Here is a 19,412-nt window from a genome sequence, read left to right as displayed (position 1 = left end):
TGCGAGAACACTCAGAAAACCTGCAGGACACCAGTCTTCGAGGACCAGGACTGAGGATCCCTGGCATAACTGGTTGTTTTCAGTCTGCGTAAAAGAGTAAACAAGGTGAAGTGGTGTCGAGAATCAGCAGAAAGACCTTTAAGCTTCTGATCCAGCCTGCTGGTGCGTCTCTTCATACCACCATTATATGAAATGTGAGTTCATTACATCGGCACCTTCACCTCGTTGCTTTTACTTGATCCGAATCTCAAAGCACAGACAGTTGCAGGAATCGCATTCGGGAGGTTGGCAGGTACAGGCACAGTCCATGTCCACACACTGTGGGAAACATGCAGGACAAGATGCTCAAAAAACTCAGAAACAAGTTATGAATTAAAAAAGAAAATAGCATCAGGGTCACTATTTCTAGTCTGAGTGAAGCAAATTCAGATATTTACAAGGTAAAAAGTTCAATGTTTCATAAAACATGGAAAATTTCATGAGTTTTTGCTGTAAAGTTATATAACTTTCACTAGTCACGTCTGCCTTTAGTCATTGTTTACTATTTTCGGTCAACCTATAATTTTTTTAAATAAAACTGCGGATATAAAAACGGAAGCCTTCTACTCCCAGTCAGCATGAAATGATGTAAAATAAATGTATGAATAGATAAAGCAGCACAAAGAGCAACCAGAAGAAGAAGAAAACAAAGGTTTGTAAAAAATAACACACAGATCAGCAGTGACAAAGCCTTTTCTCATCTGTACATCATTCTCTCACATCTGAAACTAACACACTTTTTACATGTTTACACACTTCTTCCTGCTACTATTTACCTGATATCCTCACTAAAGCACCTCCACCTCAGCTGCATCACAAACATCTTCTTGGCTTTATTCCAGCCATAGAGGATCATTATATTTCTTCTTTTCTGCTCCTGATTGGACATTATGGTCTATTTAAGCTCTCTGATTGGTGGAAAGTTTAACAGGAAGTGGCTTCATTATCATTTCTGAGGTCTCTTAGCAACATGGTAGTGATGGTGATGAAATGTGACAAATAATGGTGTTATCATGGATCATTTACCATGTAGAGTCTCTGAATAAACACCACATGTTGCGTCTGGATTGTAATCCTCCTGGACGGATAGAAATGTCTGGAAAACCTCTGTAGACCAGCTAAAGGTATGAGACCAGTACGAGACTCTGCTTCTTATTTTCTCTTATCGATTGTGTTTTTTTAAAATGCTTTAACGTTTTTATTTTTTACTTTTGATTGCTTTTACTGTTTCTTTTATGCCTTTAAATTTTATCATTTAGATCTCACTCTGGACATTTTAAATGTTTTACTTCTATGTTCAGCACTTTGTTACAGCTGGCGTTGTGTTAAAGTGCTCTATAAATAAAATTGAGTTGAGTAGAGTAAAGGGTCACATATCCATCACAAAGTTACAGAGTGTCACAGAGGGATGATGCTGGATATCTAGTAGATATCGAAGGGTTAAAAACTTCCTTTTTTGTTACACTATACCATGAACATCATATATTTCCCCTCCATCTGAATGAATTTTGCATGAATAATTACAATGTTTTTATGATCAGATGTCACCACTGTAAAAAAAAAAAAAAATTACTACAAAAAGAAGTAAGAGATGAGGTCTGTGGTCCACCAGCAGACGTTGGTGCGTTACTTACAGAAGGTAAAGGGCAGGAATTAGGCAGGAATGTATTGATGCTTGGCAGGCGGCAGTCACACATTTCAGCCAATCTGAAGCACTGATCACATATAGAAATGTTCGGGCAGCAACTGGCACAATCGAAAGAACAGCTGTCCTGTTGGAAGAAAAACAATAATCAGTCTTTCTTTATAACACATTCAATGTTTGTTTGGTTGGCTTCAGCTTAACCGTCATCCGTATTCCTTATTTTCATGATGTTGTCAGATGGTTTGACAAAGCGACTGTTGTGTTTTTCTGCTGGTTTTGTTTCTAACTATCTGTTGAATAAAACATCTGATCTTCAGTCCATCATGTTGAGTCACAAGCCTGCTTCAGTCTGCCAGCGTACAGTCCTGCCTGCAGCACCAACCTTGAGGCAGTAACGGATCCACAGCCCGATTCCCAGGATGAGCATGTAGAGGCTTATGGTGATCATCAGCACGGCTGGGAGGGGGATAGCAAGCCCCCAGACAGGCAAAACCTGAAGATCACACCCGGTTAAACATTAAACTCCCCAGCATAAAGATGCAGTAATCCACATGTAATAATCATAAAGACAAACCTGCATTGTGAGGAGAAGCTTTAAATGTCACACCACCCTCATGGAACTCTACACAAGATATCAGAAAAAATGTTATTTTTGACATTTTACAGATTTATAAATGATGAGAATCATTCAAAGTAACAAACATCAGAGATTTTAAGAATCTATCTCGTTACACAATGAAACAAAACAGCACAATGACTTCCTTTCTCCACTTAAAAACTACTATATGTCCCAATTTATGTCTGTAACCTGCTTTTTGATGATTCATAAAATGTTTCGGGAAACGAAAACATATAATTCTTTTTTTTTTTTTTTTTTTTTAAATTATAATTTCTAAGCAGTTAGGAATGTGTTTAACTCACGGTGGCAGGTTTTATAGTCACATAATGATTTAAAGCCATTAAAATCCCAGGAACAGGAGGCAAAAAGAGTTTTCTGGAAGACCTCGACACGTTACGAGTCTTTCTTCTTCTTCTTCTCCAACCAGCGAACAACAACAACTTACTGCCGACACTTCCGGCTTTTTCACCAGTTTGTAAACAAACAAATACATCAAAACTCCAAAAAGCTGAAATAACATCAGCTCTTATCCATGTCATCGAAAGAAAAAAGGAGTATTTTCATCCATCGTGTTCAAACAAACTAGGATCGCGCTATGGCGGCTGCGTTGCCATGGAGTCGGAAGGATACCTGGGAGGGACAAAAACAAAACCCGGAAACATACTCCCTTTTTCTTTATTTTCTTTATTTATTTGATAACTCACATACAAGTGAATATATGCAATATAACAAACATAGCTGTGCTTTTATAATTGTAACATTTGAAATAAGGGAACAATTGTGAATAACTCGAGCAATACATTAAAGTAAAATAAATAAAAGTGCAAAAATGATGCTCCCTTTTTCTTTGGAGGAAAAAAACGGCGACGTATTTATTTAATTCCAATTTTATTTATTAAAAAATTGTGATAGCAAACTCTTTTGAGTTCTCGGGCCACATAAAGTGAAATTTGACCACAAGTGGACCAGTATGTTACAGCATAGTTTATAAATAACACAAACTTCTATTGTTTCCTTTTATTTTAGTGCAAATGAGTACAATTACTTTATCAAGACATTTACATTCAATGAATTATCCTTTTCTAAAACATGTTATAAGCTGTTGTAATTTATGGGAAAAAAATATAAAGGCTATTTTAACTATATTTTCCCCCATTTAATAATTTACATCTTTATTTCCCCTTATACATCACAACGGATTTCTCAATCACAAAATAAATAGTAACATGTGGATTGCAATCAGTATCTGACCATGATCAGAATACATAGATTAAAAGCTGATGAGTACTTCACAAGCGAGGGTAATTTATCGACCTCTGGAATGCCCTCCCACATCCGTAAATGTTTACATCTGTTCAAATCCATACTTAAAACACACCTGTTCAAGAAAGCATACACCCTGTGATCACCTTGTCCCACAGTTCTATGTTGTTTTTATTGTTTTAATGCCTGTTTTTATTTAAGTGTCCTTGAGTGACTTGAAAGGCACTTTTTCAATAAAATGCATTATTATTATTGTTAGTGCATGAGGTTTAGCAATGTGCTTCAGTGTGAAGCTCTTGTCAGATTTTTCTGCAAAGACAAATGTAATTTTGTGGTTTTCATGTCTACAAAATCACAGTAAAGGAATCACTAAAGCAGTAAAGAACTTTGTAGATCCACAAATTTCCTGCAAACTGTCTAGTCGAGTAAGAAGCACGCACACACGGGCAGATTTATCAACTGCATGTTTATTGGACCAAAGGAAGAATAATCAGTACAACCCATCCATCACCTCTGTTGCCATGGCTTTGATTTTATTATTTCACTGCAGGGTAGCATTTCAGCATCATTACTGTATAAATAATTGTGTTACAAGACATTGAAACATCTGATGTGCAGAAGCAGAAGTTACAGAACCAGAAGCTTTCATTATGTTTTTTTTCCTGTCTGGAAAGCGTCTTGAGATGGCATTGTCGTGATTTGACGCTATATAAATAAAGTTGAATTGAATTGAAGAGAAAGCTGGTCGAGCAACAGAGAAGGAAACTCCTCATAAACGCCAACATTTCCCAAAGTTTCACCCCATCACTGTGAATTTTACCGCTTAAGTATCTGAAGTCTTATAATAACACAAGTCAGACCCTCTGTGACGCCAAGCCCCTGCCTGGTTGCCCGTGACAATGATCCAGCCCAACATACAGAGACTCGTCATTTTACTGAAACTAAAATGTAATATGAACGGTTCCTTCTTCCCTCTGGAACAACCTGTAGAGAGCGGAGGTGTGTGTGTGTGTGGGAGGGTCGTCTCATCCCTGATGCTGCGTAGAGCTGCAGTGGTGTGTGTTTGTGAGGAAGAGCTTGACCCTTGCAGCTGTCGGCAGTCACAGTCAGCCACAACGTTATGAGCAGTCATGATGGTAAAAGCCATTAGGCCCCCGAAGCACCCCGACCTGTCCGAGCACGGACCACACCAGACCTCTGACAGTCTGCTGAGGCATCTGGCACCAACAAGCCTCTGTGGGTGTGATTGTTTGTCCAGCATCTTCATCGATGCTCAGCTAGAGAGAGAGGAAGAAGCCAAGTGAACAAATGACTGCAGGGTCCTGCTGAAAGAAGAATACCACCTCAGTGAAGAGGTCTTCTGCCTCAGCGGCCAAACCCAACGTTGCTTCACCTCCTTCCACAGAGAATCCTCATGCTGTCTCTTTCCCAGCCACCCTTCTTCTCTGCTCCATGGTGCTGATGCTGACACGGGTCTGCAGCAGAAGCCCCGACTGGTCCCACATGCAGCAAAGCTCTGAAACCTTCTCTCAGAACCAGCGGGAACATTTTCAGCGACACCAGCAAGCTTAGCTTTTTCATCGGACTGGACAACACGGCCCGACTGTCCACAGATCACCACTTTTTCTTCTTTCAACCACTTTTGATGAGTCCCGACCACAGCTGCAAAAAATGAGATTCTCCAGGAGGTTCAGGTCTGGACTGGGTCTCCTGATGTCTCCTGTTCCCTGAAACACTCTTTCACAGTCTAAGCCTCATGAATCCTGGAGGAAGAAGGAATAATCTGCTCATTCAGGATATTCAGGTATCAGCTGACCTCATTCTTTGGACACATGTTGCTAAAACTAGACCTGAACCTAGACCGGACTAACCACAGAAAACCCAGATCACAGACGGCCCCCACAGGCTTGTACAGTAACACTAAGCACGATGTCATCGCTTTTTCTGCCTCTCCTCTAACCATGATGCTCCATCGCTCTGGAACAGGGTCCATGTGGACTAATCAGACCACCTGATCTTCTTCCAGCTCCAGAGTCCAGTTTTTCTGCTTTTTCTCCACTTCTCCTCACTGATCAGAGGTTTTCTTCTGGCTACACAGCTGTTCAGTCACATTGTTCATGTGGAAATGTCCTTAGTTTCACTCTTAAACATGGTCCCAGGTTCTACTGCTGGTTTTCTTCCATCTGGTCTCAGCAGACGTTTCAGTGATCCCCATCATTCAGGATGTTTTTTCTGTCTGGAAGAAGAACCCTCTCATCCTTCCAGTGTTTAATAACACTCTGGACCGTTCTTAAACCAGCTTTATGGTTTCTGCATCTCCTGAGACATTTTCTCTGCTTGATGTCGATGATTGGACCCCTCTGAAACACACCATCTTTCTACATGGATGTTTACAAAATGAGAAGCTGCTTGTTGCATCAGTTGGGGTTAAATAACTTGCTGCAGCTGCATGCAGGAATGATCCAATAGGAGGCTTCGACCTGTCAGCTTGGTTTAATTCAGATAGACACTTTTTTTTTTCTTTTTTTACATCAGGCAGAGGTTCAGGTGTCTTTTCAATTATCTGTCAGTGAGCATAGTGTTATGGCTGTAATTCATATGTTAGCTAAAAAGAGCTGGTGGGGTTACAGAGGGGGGAGAGGGGGAGGAAGAGCAACAGCAGCACATAGGAGGACGGGGGAGAAGGGGGTGGGCGCCTTAATGGCCCTAGACAGATGGGAGAGGGCTGCTGGCAGCTTCTAAAAGCCGTGGACTTTGAGCTGCTCCTCCTTGGCCAGGTCAATCTGCAGGGAAGAGATGAGAATCAAACCTGGACCGCTTCCAGTAGAGCAGTTTGGACTGGCTGCTGTCAACACAACCAACCCTACAGCCACATCCACTCACCTCTATCAGGAACTGGCAGATATTCTTGCGCTGGTCTCCCTGAAGCTGGATCACTTCACCATACTCTGGGTGCTCAATCACTGTCCCATTGCAGGCGAACTTCTGTTGCGGTCAAACAGCAAAACATTAGAGTCAACGTCAACATACGCAGATCACTTTTAATAGTATGTAAAGGGTTAGTTGGCAGCTGACAGACCCCACCCCGACTTTTACCTTCTTGAAGGCCTTGACTAGCTTCTTTTTGTCATAGTCGGTCGCAATCCCCTGGACAGTAGTGAGGGTCTTCCTGCCGTTCCGCTGTTGGATTCTTATGTGGATGTAGTCCTCTGTCCCGGCTGGGAGGCGGTCATCACCCTTAGTTGCATCAGCAAAGGGGTCTGACGGAAACACAAGAATTTAACTGATATGATGGTTGGAGAAAAATATATAAACAAAACTGAACATAAAACATCCCCGTCCCTCATTCTTCGACCAGCTGTCAAATGTTTCATCTTTAACACCAGCACACAAATCAGATGAATTAATCAATCCAGTCTTATACATTTATAACATGTGACATTTATGCATCTAAATGATCCCAATATAAAAGATAAGAGGACAGAATCTGCTCCAAAAACATACAAACCTCAGCGTTTAGCATTAGCTTAGCAAGCATTTACCTGCCTCCGAGCCTGCGCCGCCGTTCAGTTTAATAAAAACCACTTACCGAAAGTTTGGAGGTTCTGGATAGCGGACATACGATAAGATTAGCTTTCCCTTCGAATAATAACTGGGCAACAGAGCGATCGAGCGATAACTTCGATTATTGTTGTTCTTTTGGCTTCTGATGATCCAAGTAAAAGATATTCTTCTTCTGTGGTGTTTTTTTTTTATTGGTTGGCAAATTAAGTTAGAGAAGCATTAGCGCCACCATTTGGATCATCGCGATCATTTTCGTTTTTTCTGACATAGCTGGCAATTATACATAATAGTGATAAATAGTAATAAGTAATAAGAGTAATAAGAATTCTTTCTTTTTAAAGTGCCCCCATTTTCTTTTTTTTCTATCTTCTTTCATCGAGTGGAAAACTGCAATGTACATAGTTTGATTCCAGTTTAGTCTATGTGATGTAGAGGGTAATATTGTTACTCTAATGTATCTTTGGAAGTGATTTTGCATTTGTATGTTCGCATCTTTCCTTTCAAGGCATTCTGAGAATTTCAGGCAGTAAAAAAAATGTGTGGAATCCAGAAACCTAGTATATTCCTTCCATCTTTTATTATAACAAAGTTAGTGATGATGACAATGCTGCCAGAGTTAATGATGATGATGTGTTTTAATTTTTGAAATGTTTAATATGAGTTCTTGAGCACCATGTCTTTCAGTTTAGGAACCAAATTTCTGTTGTAGGCTTATTATTTTCATGATAATTTTAAAAAGACTTATTTTAACCTAATTTTTATTTATTTTACTCATCAATGAATTTTATTGTCATTTTCTAAACTTTTCTTCTAAGTGTTAATGTTTGTGAGTTTAATTAACATACCCCGTTGCCCTTGCAACATTTTAATATTATTTCTTTTAAGGGTGAACATATATTGGTAATGGAATTGACACTGATGAAAAAGTAGCACAAAGAAAAGAATGTCCCAATCATTATATTCTTTCAGGTTAAAAAAAAAAGAAAAAAAAAAAAGACCTAAATATTAATCTGATGTTTCATTTTTTTCTTTATTATTATTTTTGTATTAGTTTAAATATATATATATATATATATATATATATATATATATATATATATATATATATATATATATATATATATATATATATATATATATATATAGATAGATAGATAGATAGATAGATAGATAGATAGATAGATAGATAGATAGATAGATAGATCGATTGATTGATTGATTTACCCATATAATTATTTTTTAAAAATTCTTGAAACTGCTTATGCTCATATTTTTTTAGCTCTTGCAATAAAAAAAAAATTTAAAAAAAGACACTGCACAATAGTGGGATTTTGCTCTAAGTACCAATGAGTATCGGTATCGACGAGAGAGAAACGATGGTATCGTATCAAAAGGAAAAACGCAGGTATCGCCCACCACGACGTGGCACGGTCCCCTCCTGTCCACTTGGTGGCGGTAATGCGGTATAAAGCTGGTGTGTCAGCTGCTAACAAAGCAAACACTATAGAAGAAGAAAGAGTTCGCCTCCGGTGTGTGATTGAAACAGTTGTCGAAGAAGATTCAGTTCAATAAAAACATCGCTTTAAAAAAAAACAAAAAACAAACTAATCAACCTCAAGCGGCGAATTGATAAGGACTTCCGGAGGGAGTTGTACCTTTTTTCTTGTTCTGTAAAGTTTCCCTGAAGGAGATCCTGCTTCGCGGTAAACTTAACTAGTCTGCGTGGCCTCGCGCGTTAGTCGCCATGAGTTACGGTCGGACCCCGCCGGACATCGACGGCATGACTTCTCTCAAGGTGGATAATCTCACTTACCGAACTTCGCCTGAAACCCTCAGACGAGTCTTCGAGAAGTACGGCCGGGTGGGGGACGTGTACATCCCCCGGGACCGCTACTCCAAGGAAAGCCGGGGCTTCGCGTTTGTCCGCTTTCACGACAAACGCGACGCGGAAGATGCGATGGACGCCATGGACGGCGCGCTGCTGGACGGACGGGAGCTGCGGGTCCAGATGGCCAGGTACGGAAGACCCCCCGATTCGCATTATGGTGGAGGACGGAGAGGAGGGTCCACGCGGAGGTCCGGCGGCCATGGACGCCGAAGCAGAAGGTGAGAAGCGGATCAGCATTGTGGGCTCTGACCACGTGTGTTTTTAAAATGTTGGAGTTGTTTTGTCCCTGTTTGGGCTTCATTTAAAAACAATCAAATTAGACAGATCCGAGATCCATTTCTGTAGTATGTCCTCCAGATGTTGGTGGTACTGGCAGGGCCGGATTAAAAGTGCACAGGTCCCTGGGCCCAGAGTTTCCCATGGGCCCCCTTCCCCACCGCAACATCGTGAAAATTGTGAATGATACACTGTGAAACAACATTTCTAACATCTCTCGGCCAGTGGTACCAGTAGCAATACACTGGACACTGTGGCGTAACTATCTGGCTTTAATTTACATTTTGTTTTATGTCCAGATTGCAGATGTATGGCCTATGTGGGCCCCACTAGTCTCCAACTGGGCCCCAGGTGGGTGTGGGCCCCTGGGTCTGTGCCCATAATGCCCATTGGATAATCCGGCCTTGAGTATTGTCCTTCCCCCCAGTCCTGACCTGTAAGCCCTCTCTTCTGAATGTCTGCAGTCGTTCCTCCAGTCCCAGACACAGAAGACGCAGCCGGTCCCGCAGCAGGAGCCGCTCTCGCTCCCGAAGTCGCTCTAGATACAGCAGGTCCAGGTCCAGATCCTACTCCAGATCCAAATCCCGCACCCCGCGGAACAAGAAGACCAAGACCCGTTCTCCCTCCAGATCTAGATCCAGGTCCCACTCCAGGTCCAGAAGTCAAACCCTTTCCTCTAAAAGAGGGTCCAGGTCTAGGTCTAAAAGCCAACCCAAGTCAGCGGCGGAAAATGGAGGCGAGTCCCCGTAAAACTCAGCGGTTCTGAGACGGTGAGTTCACATTTTCCTGAAAGCTGATGTTGAGGGTCTCTGTGGCGCTGGAGGGTCCATGCAGTCTGTGCCAGGGTTCAGTGTCCGGGTACAGACAGGAACTGTCCTCCGGGACGTGTCCTCAGCCTCAGCTAGAGGAGAAACTTCTGGTAGTCCCGAGATGCAAAGTCCTGCAGGATTTAGAGCATGTTTGTGCATGTCAGAATGATCCTATTTGATAACAGAACATGGAGGAAAGTAAATATTTACATGTGGTTGTTTTGTTCACTTCAGCATCGGCAAAAATCAGAAAAATGCCCAAACATTCATATTTTACACCCATTTTTTATGTAAGTTAAGAGTTGGAACTAAAACTTGGTGAAACCTCGTTCCTGGAACTTCAGGCTGTTGATGTTTTTCTCTTTAGCGAGCCTTTATTTACATATGTAGTTTGTTTGAAGTCTGTTTTTCGAGATTTAGAATATATCCGTCTTTTATTTATGTTTTTGTTCTATTAGTTTGTGTTTATTTTGATCTTGTTACGTTTTAACTCTAGTATTTTCCTCAGGAGGATCCTCCACATTGGGAGGGTCTGCAGAGTCGTTGCCATGGAGATCGCCACTTGGGGTGGTTGGTGGGGTCCTGTGCTGCATCCTTTGTTGTGGTGTGGACCCCCTGATCTGGGGGTTTCCATGGTGACGCCCTCTGCAGGCATCTTGATCCTCAAGATATCGTTTCCTCACCTCAGCGTCGAGCCAGATGTTTATCTCCAGTTATGTTGTCTTTGAAGAGACAGAAACCAGAAGCGAGATCAGGGGTGTCCAAGTCTGGTCCTGGAGGTCGTCCACCCTGCAGGTTTTACACGGATCCCTTCCCCATCAGACCTGAGTCATGTCTGAGTTCCCTCATCTGCATGTCGTCCAGCTCTGCGGAGATCTCTGCCCTTTTCACTGCGTTTGCTTCACAATAAACACTGCTAGCTCCATGCTTAATAAAACCTGTCAAGCTGTCATTTCCCAGGTAGATATGCAGGGGATTGACGCAGCTAGTGTTAAAAGTTCTAGGTTGTCTTGCTTCCACATTTCCTGACTGTTCAGTGCTGACCTCTTTGTCATTATTCTGCAGTTTGGACTGAAGACGTCGGAGCTGCCAGAGACGATCTGATGCAAACAGCGGCGAGCAGTTTGAAAAGGTTGTTGTGTCTTTCATCCTTCAGTCTGTTTTCATTTCACTCCTGAGCTGAAATTTCATTTCTTTATTTTGTAGCTGTTGTTTTAAGTCTGCGTTGTTGCTTTTATTTGAAAGGATAGAAAAGAATATTTTCAGCATGAACACTAGAGACTGTTGGAGGTGCAGCAGGCGTAGATAAACCAGAGCCATTCTGTAAATAGTCAGGGATCTTCTCATGCCTGAGCAGCGTCCTGCTTTCCATTAGCTTTTGTTCACATGAAGCAACCAAATAAAATGATTTATCATGAAAATCAGTGTTTTATTTCCACATTGTTTGTGTGAACGTCTTTAAGTTGAGGTAATGTGATCATCCCGCTGGACTGTGTGCAGGGTGTGAGCCGTGACTCGGACGCCGTTCATCATGTTAGCAGACGTGTTGTTTCTCCTTCCTTCTAATCTTGCTTGTGTGTTTTGTTTTTGTGCACTAGACGCAGTTGTGTAGCAGTTGATTTTGCTGGTTAGCTGTTAAGGTGGCGTGTTGGGATGTATCCAGTAATCTCCAGAATGCTCCTGTGACCACACTGGTACGGTTGCTCCAGTCTCTCACTTTGTGCCATGAAATGTTTTGTTTCCTCCTGCAAATTCTGATTGAAATTCATTAAAGTTTTGCTGTTTTGTCTAAACGGCGTCCTTTCATTACTGTTTTATGATGTGTGTGCTGTACTGAGCAAAAGTCTGCATACACCCAGTGTGTCTCTTTATTTTGCATCTTAAAGAAAAGAAAAATTGCTCTCACTAATTTTGCACTTTAACATTTCATAGTTGCATTTCTGGAAACCGTAAAGTCAAAAGCACAGTTTGAAAGACAGATGGTGATGGTCGACAAAAGTGCCAAAAGAAATCTGCAGCATTTGAAAGTGATGTGGAATCATGAAAACAAATACAAAGACTTCCTTTTATGGCCTAAACATGAATAAATAGCTTTATTAAATTGCTGATTTGTTGTCCTTTAGCAGGTAAAACACACTAGTACAACTCAAAAGGTAAAAATTTTCCACAGTAAATCTTAACTCCATATTTTAATTGCATGACATCAGTGTTCATTAAAAAATCACGAACACTTAAAGCTGGATCTGCAGATTTACTTTATCTTAATGTTGATATGTGGGAAAATACCCAGAGAGTCATTCGGTGAAATAATGAAATTAATAAAAACTATATTAATCCCCAAAGGGAAATTCAATAAATAATAAATGATGACACACGAGTGAAAAAGTTATAAAACTGACAAATCAATGTGTGTTTATGAGATACAAGTATAAATAATATATAATGTCGCTTTTTATCCACTTATTCCTTCCTCAGTTAATTAATGATGTTCCTGGGGAGAGAAAACGACCACTTGGTAGGTTTGATTAGAGTTTCCTCATGCCTTGCTGCCTTGCTGAGGTGATGAAGCGTGTGGGCGTAGTTATCTGCGACGTGGCCACGTCCTTGCGTCATCGGGGCGGGGCTTTCAACGTTTTGACTTCCGGGCCTGTCAGGTTTGTTGACGTGAAAACCAGGAGCTTCAACTCGCCTGACAAGCGACACTTTAAGGGAAAATGGTGGTGTAAAACTTATAGTGAAGTCTCCAGACATTGGTACGTGATTTTTTAAATGAAACTGAGTCGTGAAGAAAGCGAGCGAAGGTCGGTTACCCGCCCAGCTAACGTCACAGGTGGTGAAAATGCAAACACACACGCGTGCCTGTTTATTTTTAGCTTTTTACACAATTAGTCTGTGTCGAAGTGTTCAAGCTTTAATTTGTACAAATAAGATTAAATCCGCTTCGCCATTAATAGAAACACTTCTGAGATCCTGACAATCCGCTAGCCAGACAGTGCGGGTTAGATTGTACTGATTTACAGGGATAAATAAAATAAATACTGAACAGTAGAAATAAATAAAGACAACTTTTAAAATGATACGATCAACAATTAGTCTAATAAGTAAACCAAACACATCCAAAATTAGCCTATTTTTGTTGGACTTAAGCAGAAGTTTAATATGATTTGGATCCAACCCTCATTTCTTTGCTTTATTTAGTTTCCAAGGAGCCAGAACAAAGATCATAATGTGAAATTTCCTCCCCTTTCCTTTTTCTGTCCTCCCTCTCATTCAAAGTCCAGTCCTTGTTTGTACTTTGCTATTTTAAGAGGAAATATTCAGCGCTCTTGTCTGTCAGACCTCTTCACACAGATCTATAAATCAATCAGAGGAGACCAGAGTTGTGTCTGGGTCTGAAATCCAAGAAGAGCTTTGGAAAGTCTTGCAGGAAGTCTGGAGAACTCTTCCCAACAAACACAGCTGCTCAGACTAAACAGAACTCGACTAACTCTGGTTGTGCTTCTTGTACTGTAGTTATATGTATGTTTGGATATTTTAGATGAATGCTGTGGGAATATAGAAAGAAATAAGGGATTTCTTAAGACTAATACACTAGACATGATTCCTTTTAGAGAATATAGAAAGAAAATGTTGTATTTTTTTTAGGTGTTGATACGAACTTGAAGGTCATTGGTTCACGGTTTTGCTTCGTTTTGCAGACTGACCTGTCCAAGCAGACCTGCTGTTGACCTCTGCAGTCATGGGCTCCTCGATTGAACTGAGCCGAGACCTGAAAATGAAGCTAATTGAAGCTTACAAGGGTGGAAAAGGTTATAAGAAGATATCAAAGCGCTTCGGATTCTCAATTTCCACCATAAGGAACATCATCAGGAAGTGGAAGTCAACAGGAACGGTGGAAGTGAAGACAAGATCTGGCAGACCAAAGAAGATTTCAGAGCAAACGGCGCATCTGCTGGGCAGAACAGCAACAGAGAACCCCCACATGACCACAAAGGACCTGCAGGAAGGGTTAGCGGATGCAGGGGTGGTGGTGCACATGTCCACTGTGCAGCGATGTTTGAACAAACAGGGTCTACGTGGCCGAGTCCGAAGGAAGGCTCACAAGGAGGCTGCACTAGAAAACGTTGCATCTGCAGCTGGGAAAGAAAAGTCTGAATAAGTCAGTCGCTATGGCAACATGAGCTGATGGACAGAATGCATGAAGGCACAAAGCAGGGTGACATCTCTCGGTTATGTTTGAAGACAGATGTGATAAACTGGGCCTGAAAGTCCCTTCATGAAAACATTATTACAGTTTTACATGATGATTTATAATCATTTAAAGAACCTCAAAGACTAAAATCTGACCTAAAACTCATTCGGCTGCAAGCAAAGGACCTGGAGACGACATCACAATCTGCCTTTTGGTTTTATATCTCCAGCTGCATCATGTAAAGGGTCAAAATGTAAGATTTCCTCCCTTTTCCTCTCTGGTAACAACTTGTGTGAAACTAGATCAACGTCATGGTGTCTCATGTGCACCAGCAGCAGTTTTACTGCCTTGTTTCAGCCAGCTGAAATGCAGAGAAATGCAGGGAAGCTGAACCTGTCAGGGACAACTCCACTTTTTCTCTTCCCTCAGCATTCACAGAGCAGTTTAACTTCTTCCAGGGTCTGCAGCTGGAAACGGGCCGTGTGGGTGCAGTTGCACGTGTGAAAGCAGCTTCTTTTATATGAATACTGACATGTTAAACTGCTTCTCACAACCTCTGCTTCTGTCTGAAAGCATCATTTTCCTGCAGCATTTCACTTTATGGCACCGCAAATTAGTCCCAAAGTATCTCAGAACCTGAAGTGATTGGCAAAGAAACGTGTCTGGAAGGTGATGAACTGATACGAAAGCAGACGTCGCTCAGGAATCTGACTGGTGCTGGGATAAATGTTGGACTGAGCTCGATTGGACACGGTGACTTGTTCATTCTTACTTCTCGATTCTCAGTACTGCTGGTTGGACGTTAGATGTTGCATTTCTGAATCCAGTTCAGCAGTGCTTCTCAAACTGGGGCTTGTCAGATATCAGGAAGTCGCCAGCAGTTGTAAAAAATTTGTATGGAAGTAAAAACCTTTATTTATATCGCATCGTTCTAGATTAAAAACCACAAAGTGCTGAACAATAAAACATATAAAAAATAAACAACAATAATTTTATTTGGATCTTCGTTGGCTGCAACACAACTGCAGCTATTCTCCAAAAACAATTCATAGATTTTATAACAGCTTCAATAAATTTGAACATTGTGTCTTCATGACTTGAGTCATTGACCAATTTAAATGTTATTTATGTGGTAAATATAAAATAAATTGTACATGTTTTTACTTAAGAGATGCTTCTTTACAAACAAAGTTTTGTTTTTGTTGTAAATTTGCTTCTGCGTGCGATAAGAGTGAGCACACAGGAGAGCAGCCTTTCATCCTGCAAACGTCTCGGAAAGCGTTTCCTCCTACAAGGACACAACACCCCCCTGAAACCATGTTTTATGAACTTGTAGAGTCTGGAACATTGGCCGCGTGCTGCTTCTTTATTGCACTGCTATCTCTGTGGATCGAAGTAAACACGTGAAGCAAACTGAGCTTTGTTATTCCAGCTTTAACTGTCTGGATAGTTTGGATTAGTGTAGTTTGAACACAGGGTCATTGTCCACTGTGTCTCAGACAAGTTTTTACTGTAGAACCTGAGCATCTCCAACCCATCTTTCCTGTTCTGAAATGTACAAATTCACAAAAGGGAGAAAAAAAATGCACCCAGAATGCATGGAAGCATGTGATCTCATGCTATAGGGGTTAAAATGTGACCTTTAGTCCGTGCCAAGGCGTCAGACAAAAAATAAAGAAGGCATGCTATGCAGACATCTGTTGGTGTGATGATAAAATTAAAGAATAGGTTTTAACAGTCCCTTTGAGCTTCTTGATTGTTTTATGTCATATTGATGTAACCGTGTTTACTCAGCTATGCTTAATCAGTTATGCAACACTGTGGCGCTGACTCAGGTGCTTTTATGAAACATTCATATGCATTCATTCATTCATTTTCCGAACCGCTTATTCCAATTCAGGGCCGCGGGGAAGCTGGAGCCCATCCCAGCCGGCCCGGGCGACAGGCAGGGCACACCCTGGACAGCTCGCCAGTCCATCGCAGGGCCATTCATATGCAATGTTTTAATAAATTTTATAGAATTATTAACAGAAATGTTTTAAAAGAACAGAGTAAATGCAAAACAACCAAACAATCAATTGATTTATGTAATTTTCCACAACGACAGTCTCTCCTCAGACACGCAACTGTAAAGCAGACACATTTCAAGTTATTTCAGTGTTTAAGGGATATAAAAGTGTTGTGCAGCCGCATTTTAAAAACATAATAATAGATGTTTTATTATATAGAACAACACAAAAAGACTTTTCAACAATGTGAGTACATCATCTCTGATCAGGCGAAGTTTATTGGTCAGAACTTAAAAATTTGAAAAACTGATGTTATAAAATACTAAAATATTACATAACTGATGGCATAAGACATTTAAAACAGGTGTGAGCATGTTTTCGTACATTTCACGCTGCTAGGATGAAATACAAATCACGTCACCGTTCCAGTCAACGCAGAAAAATTTCCAGGCGTGGTTTCTTGCGGCAAGTCTTTTTACGTCAGTTACGCACCGACGTCACTTTCGGGGCGGGGCTATAAAGGCTTGTTTTCCAGCTCTTCGGGCTCAAATATCTCCATTTTGTGAGAGCTGGTGGAGTCGTCTGCACCACAGTCCCGGTCAGAAGCTCATAAACCCCAAAATAACTCTTGGAAAAGGACAAAGTTAGCTGACGAACTGCTCGCTGACCAAGTTATTATCCGAAAGGAAAGCAAATCTTATCGTATGTCCGCTATCCAGAACCTCCAAACCTTTGGTAAGTCGAACCGAACCGCGACACAAGGTGGGGGGAAGGGCGACAGGCTAGCCAGGCTAATTCTTCCCTGGCTTCTGTTTTCTTTTGAATAGATTAAGACTATATTGTCATAGCAAATTTTTTATTTATTTAAATAAATTTAGGTAATTGAAAACAAATGTATTATTAGCCTTCGCTGTCAGGTTAAACCTGTCGGGTTTAGGCGAATATTAAGCCTGTGGTAAAGTTTAGACATCCGCCATTAGGCCCGGCTAACGGCGCTAACAAGCTAGCGTATACTTTTAGCTCTGCTGGTGTTGGGTATGAAGAAAATTAGTATTGCCGATGGTAACGACCCTAATGTGGTCATTTGGTTGGGTTTGTGTTTCGCGATGGAAGCTGTGCTGTCATAGCTTTAATGTATTTGACACGTATGCTGTGTCAGTGTGCTAACTAGCATCGCACCCAGCCTAGCTGTATATTTAGCATCTGCGCCTGCGCAGTCGGGCTGAAACACGACCCTTTCCAGGAAAGAAAAGGAGCTGATTCGGCGGGTCATGGCCTAAATCTAGCATGTACTTATATAATTTTGTTTTTCTTCCTGTCACCTTACCTGTTTTTATATGCCACCCCATCAGACCCCTTTGCTGATGCAACTAAGGGTGATGACCGCCTCCCAGCCGGGACAGAGGACTACATCCACATAAGAATCCAACAGCGGAACGGCAGGAAGACCCTCACTACTGTCCAGGGGATTGCGACCGACTATGACAAAAAGAAGCTAGTCAAGGCCTTCAAGAAGGTAAAAGTCGGGGTGGGGTCTGTCAGCTGCCAACTAACCCTTTACATCCTATTAAAAGTGATCTGCGTATGTTGACGTTGACTCTGTTTTGCTGTTTGACCGCAACAGAAGTTCGCCTGCAATGGGACAGTGATTGAGCACCCAGAGTATGGTGAAGTGATCCAGCTTCAGGGAGACCAGCGCAAGAATATCTGCCAGTTCCTGATAGAGGTGAGTGGATGTGGCTGTAGGGTTGGTTGTGTTGACAGCAGCCAGTCCAGACTGCTCTACTGGAAGCGGTCCAGGTTTGATTCTCATCTCTTCCCTGCAGATTGACCTGGCCAAGGAGGAGCAGCTCAAAGTCCACGGCTTTTAGAAGCTGCCAGCAGCCCTCTCCCATCTGTCTAGGGCCATTAAGGCGCCCACCCCCTTCTCCCCCGTCCTCCTATGTGCTGCTGTTGCTCTTCCTCCCCCTCTCCCCCCTCTGTAACCCCACCAGCTCTTTTTAGCTAACACGTGAATTACCTCTGAACAACATGGGACTCTGTAACACCACCACCCCCCGACAACACCAGGGGGCATTGCTCTCACAAAGACACACCACTGCAGCTCAACACATCAGGGATGAGTGGTGATGATCCTCCTACACACACTTCCTCCTTCCATGTCCCCATTTGTTTCCTTTTTTAAAAAATTTTTTTTTTTTTTTTTTTCTTTTAGGTTTGATGCCGGGATGAGCTGGCCATGTTTCATGTAACATTTTGTTTTGTACTTCAAGGTGTTTCAATAAAACGAGTCTCCATATGTCAAAGTGGAGTGTTGTCATGGGGATTTGGGTTGGGGAGGAGTAAGACTTATTTTATTTTTCGCCTGGCTGAATTTAGGACTTAAAGGTGAGAGTGAGTAAGTTGTTTAGGTTCTCTTCAGTCTGCTGATGTTGCTATTGTAGCTACATGATCATGACTTCACACTCAAAGCAACTTGGGGTGTTTGTTTCTTTTCTGTCATCACACCAAAGCAGCATTCAGTGGTGACCCTTCAGTCAAAGCAGCGCCTGTGATAAAAGCTGCGGCGCTCGCTCTGATCAGGTTTATGGAGGTTAAACTGGAGCTGGTTTGGTCCCACAAACTGGAAGCTGTGCTTAACTGACATTTATTAAATGTCTTGTAATGCAATAATTTATACACCAGTTGTTCATGGAAACTAAGTAAAAGCAGTTTAAAGCCATGATGGATATTTCTTTTGCTAATTACTCATTTGGTTCAATAAAAAGTATCCAGACTGAGTCCCTTGTGTGGGTGGTTTATCGCTGTGCTTTTATTGTGGGTGTGGAGTTGACTACTGTGCATTTTTCCATTAAACACTGATGGTTCCAATGATTTTTTTTTTTTTTAGTTTTTAACATAGCTGTAGGTGTAGGGACCAACTGCTTTTTTCTTTTAATACAAGTTAGAGGCGGAAATGTTACAGTACTCAACTTTATAAAGCCCTTTAAAACAACCAAAGTTGGGACAAAGTGCTGCACATGAAATGAAAAATACTTTATTAATCCCCAAAGGGAAATTCAATAAAACATCAGCCAAAACAACCAGAGCAAAACAATTAGATAAAAA

At 41.5% G+C, this 19,412-nt stretch overlaps 3 protein-coding genes across 4 annotated transcripts; 2 read left to right on the top strand and 1 right to left on the bottom strand.

Annotated features, from left to right (window-relative positions):
- Positions 1 to 4,089: 4,089 nt before the first annotated feature.
- Positions 4,090 to 7,302, bottom strand: LOC306765214 (eukaryotic translation initiation factor 1b). Its single transcript, XM_079252611.1, has 4 exons — positions 7,156 to 7,302; positions 6,663 to 6,826; positions 6,450 to 6,551; positions 4,090 to 6,349 (listed from the first exon to the last, which is right to left on the bottom strand). Exons 1-4 carry the CDS (start codon positions 7,184 to 7,186, stop codon positions 6,305 to 6,307), a joined length of 342 nt encoding a protein of 113 aa, XP_079108737.1. The 5' UTR covers positions 7,187 to 7,302; the 3' UTR covers positions 4,090 to 6,304.
- Positions 7,303 to 8,648: 1,346 nt separating this feature from the next.
- srsf2b (serine and arginine rich splicing factor 2b) lies at positions 8,649 to 11,890 on the top strand. 2 transcript variants are annotated; one of them, XR_013771558.1, is made up of 4 exons: positions 8,649 to 9,236; positions 9,759 to 10,064; positions 11,169 to 11,235; positions 11,702 to 11,890. XR_013771558.1 is itself a non-coding variant. In XM_079252607.1 (3 exons), exons 1-2 carry the CDS (start codon positions 8,875 to 8,877, stop codon positions 10,042 to 10,044), a joined length of 648 nt encoding a protein of 215 aa, XP_079108733.1. In that variant the 5' UTR covers positions 8,649 to 8,874; the 3' UTR covers positions 10,045 to 10,064; positions 11,169 to 11,890. The 2 variants fall into 2 exon arrangements, 1 of the variants encoding a protein (XP_079108733.1); XM_079252607.1 differs by having other exon boundaries at positions 11,169 to 11,890.
- Positions 11,891 to 16,849: 4,959 nt separating this feature from the next.
- On the top strand, positions 16,850 to 19,084 carry LOC306765213 (eukaryotic translation initiation factor 1b). The gene is made up of 4 exons (XM_079252610.1): positions 16,850 to 17,039; positions 17,657 to 17,820; positions 17,929 to 18,030; positions 18,131 to 19,084. Exons 1-4 carry the CDS (start codon positions 17,009 to 17,011, stop codon positions 18,173 to 18,175), a joined length of 342 nt encoding a protein of 113 aa, XP_079108736.1. The 5' UTR covers positions 16,850 to 17,008; the 3' UTR covers positions 18,176 to 19,084.
- The last annotated feature ends 328 nt before the right edge of the window (positions 19,085 to 19,412 follow it).

Source organism: Telmatherina bonti (assembly GCF_933228915.1).
Source record: "Telmatherina bonti genome assembly, chromosome: 14".
NCBI lineage: Eukaryota > Metazoa > Chordata > Actinopteri > Atheriniformes > Telmatherinidae > Telmatherina > Telmatherina bonti.
This window is presented reverse-complemented; position numbering and strand designations above follow the sequence as displayed.